This window comes from Camelina sativa, chromosome 19 (genome assembly GCF_000633955.1).
Source record: "Camelina sativa cultivar DH55 chromosome 19, Cs, whole genome shotgun sequence".
In the NCBI taxonomy this organism is placed as follows: domain Eukaryota; kingdom Viridiplantae; phylum Streptophyta; class Magnoliopsida; order Brassicales; family Brassicaceae; genus Camelina; species Camelina sativa.
The window spans coordinates 6,034,630-6,036,980 of NC_025703.1; the positions used below are offsets into that span (position 1 = coordinate 6,034,630).

At 38.5% G+C, this 2,351-nt stretch overlaps 2 protein-coding genes and 1 non-coding gene across 5 annotated transcripts in view; 2 read left to right on the forward strand and 1 right to left on the reverse strand.

The window, feature by feature from the left end:
* LOC104765097 (GBF-interacting protein 1) overlaps positions 1-642 on the reverse strand; it is a 3,495-nt gene extending 2,853 nt beyond the window's left edge. The window contains exon 1 of the mRNA XM_010488769.1: positions 394-642. Coding sequence (XP_010487071.1) covers positions 394-571 — 178 coding nt within the window. The 5' untranslated portion in view covers positions 572-642. The remainder of the gene's footprint in view (positions 1-393) is intronic.
* On the forward strand, positions 815-895 carry TRNAL-AAG. The gene has a single exon. It is a non-coding gene; the product is annotated as a tRNA-Leu (tRNA).
* The window catches only part of LOC104765099 (heterogeneous nuclear ribonucleoprotein 1-like), a 9,971-nt gene continuing 8,494 nt past the window's right edge, over positions 875-2,351 (forward strand). For 2 of the 3 annotated variants that reach the window (XR_002036683.1, XM_019241029.1), the window contains exons 1-5: positions 877-1,129; positions 1,253-1,293; positions 1,393-1,556; positions 1,717-1,822; positions 1,914-2,083. Coding sequence is in view for 2 of the 3 variants with exons in the window: in XM_019241029.1 (XP_019096574.1) it covers positions 1,074-1,129; positions 1,253-1,293; positions 1,393-1,556; positions 1,717-1,822; positions 1,914-2,083 (537 nt within the window). In the remaining variant the exon portion in view is untranslated. Of the gene's footprint in view, positions 1,130-1,252; positions 1,294-1,392; positions 1,557-1,716; positions 1,823-1,913; positions 2,084-2,351 lie in introns of all 3 variants that reach the window. The other variant, XM_019241028.1, reaches the window with a different exon arrangement.

Consider the following 2,351-nt stretch of genomic DNA (forward strand, 5'->3'; position numbering starts at 1 on the left):
AACCCCCCCCCCCCCATACACTAAAAACTCAAATCAGAGCTAAAAAACAAATCCTGTTTCCACAGTTTCATCATCTAAAAAACGCTTAATGGTAAAGATTTTAAGCAGTGATTAAGACAGATAGGCCAATTTTAAAAACGAGAGGTCCTCTCCCGTAATCATATGAACCCAAAATCTGCATATTCCAAATCAGTTACAAAAAAAATATTCCTTATTTGAACATTCCAAGCATATTATATACCAAATCGAAATTCTCATTAAAAAAAAAAATTGCAGATTGAGAGAGGCACAAGACAATATCTTCTAAAACATCAACAAAAGGGGCTGTGTGTATCATACAGAACCCTAGAAGGAGGGAAGAAACCACGCTCAATCAAAAAAAAAAAAAGGTACCTAGATAAAGGAGCTTCTGAGTGGTCTCATGTGGATCATTGAAACACTCTTTAAAGACAGAGAAGATATCCTCGTCGGAATGTTGTTTTCCGGTAACCTCTCTGATGTTTTGAATGGTTTTAAGCAGATCGGCCGGAATCGAAACCCTAGAGCCGCCATCGCCTCTGCTGCTCGTCATGTTAGTATATTAGAGAGAGAGAGAGAGAGAGAGAGGGAAGCGGAAGGGGTGGGAGAAGAGAGAGAGTATGGCCGTATGGGTCAGGCAGGGAAACATACGACTTATGTACTTCATATATGTATAATGTATTTTTTATTTCCGTATAATCTTTCTCTCCGTATTTTTATACGCTTACGTCACTACCCAATTAATTTTTTTATCATTTGTTGAAATATTGTAATGCAGGAAAGACCATCATCAAAAGTTGATATGGCCGAGTTGGTCTAAGGCGCCAGATTAAGGTTCTGGTCCGAAAGGGCGTGGGTTCAAATCCCACTGTCAACATTCTCCTTTTTTTCTTCTTTCCTTTTTTATCAAAGAACTAATAAAAAGATTATCTCAGATCTTGACGATAAGCAAAACCCTAGCGTTCTCTCTCTCGATCTTCTCTAACATCGGAGAGTTTGTCGGAAGATCCTCAATTCGAAAACATAATCACCACTGACTGAATTTAGGAATCGCGATGGGTTCCAGATCTCGTAATGACAATTTCCAATCCGGCGATGGTGCTAGTCCAGGGTACGTTTTACTCCTCGCCCTCTTTGCATGTTTCAATCCAGAGTTTGAACGAAACAAATTAGGGTGAAACATCTCCTGATCTATGGCTTTTAATGTTTTTGTTTCGAATTTTGTGTTTGTTAGGAAAATATTCATCGGAGGATTGCACAAAGACACCACTAATAGTAAGTCTCTTTCTGCTTGTTTGGGGATTTGTTCTAGGTCTTGCCTGTTGTGTTGTTGATTTAGCATATCCTTGCTCATAATGTTGATGTTTACTGCAGCTGTGTTCAACAAGCACTTTGGCAAGTACGGGGAGATTACAGATTCTGTCATTATGCGAGATCGACATACTGGGCAACCTAGGGGTTTTGGTTTCATCACCTTTGCTGATTCTTCTGTAGTTGATAAAGTCATTGAAGATAATCATGTCATCAATGGCAAACAGGTCTCTTCTTCTTTTTTTTTTTTTTTTTTTCCCTACACTATGTTTGTTATTCGATTGATGTATTTTATGGATTCAAGAATTTGTTATTGATTTTTTTTTAAGTAGTAGGATACCTCTGTTTGATCAATACTTTTTCCTTTGTTTTGATTGAATGGAACAGGTTGAGATCAAAAGGACTATTCCGAAAGGTGCTGGTGGCAATCAGGCCAAGGATATCAAAACAAAGAAGATTTTTGTTGGTGGCATACCCTCCACTGTTACAGAAGGTATATCTCCCTCTTGCCACATTCTTACTTTTTTTCCATGAGACTACGTTGGCTCTCTGTGCTTATCGAAGTTGTATGTTCTGTTGATCAGATGAGCTTAAGGACTTCTTTGCCAAGTACGGGAACGTGGTGGAGCACCAGATTATCCGAGACCATGAAACAAACAGGTCCAGAGGTTTTGGTTTCGTGATTTTTGACAGCGAAGAAGTCGTAGATGAATTATTGTCCAAAGGAAACATGATCGATATGGCAGACACTCAGGTAAACTTGTACAAATGGTGCCTAGAATTGTGTGGTACATGAAGTTATTTACATGCTGGTTTCATTTTGAATTTTTTCTGCTTGTTCCTTTCGTTATACACGTTAAACTTAGTTAGTATTCCACTCGTTAGCTTCCAACCAAATGTAAGGAGGTTGTCACAGTAAACTAGGAAGTACTCAGCTATAGTTTACATCCTTAGCATAGCTAGGTTAATTAAGTTGCTTTGTTGTAGGTGGAGATCAAGAAAGCTGAACCAAAGAAATCTTC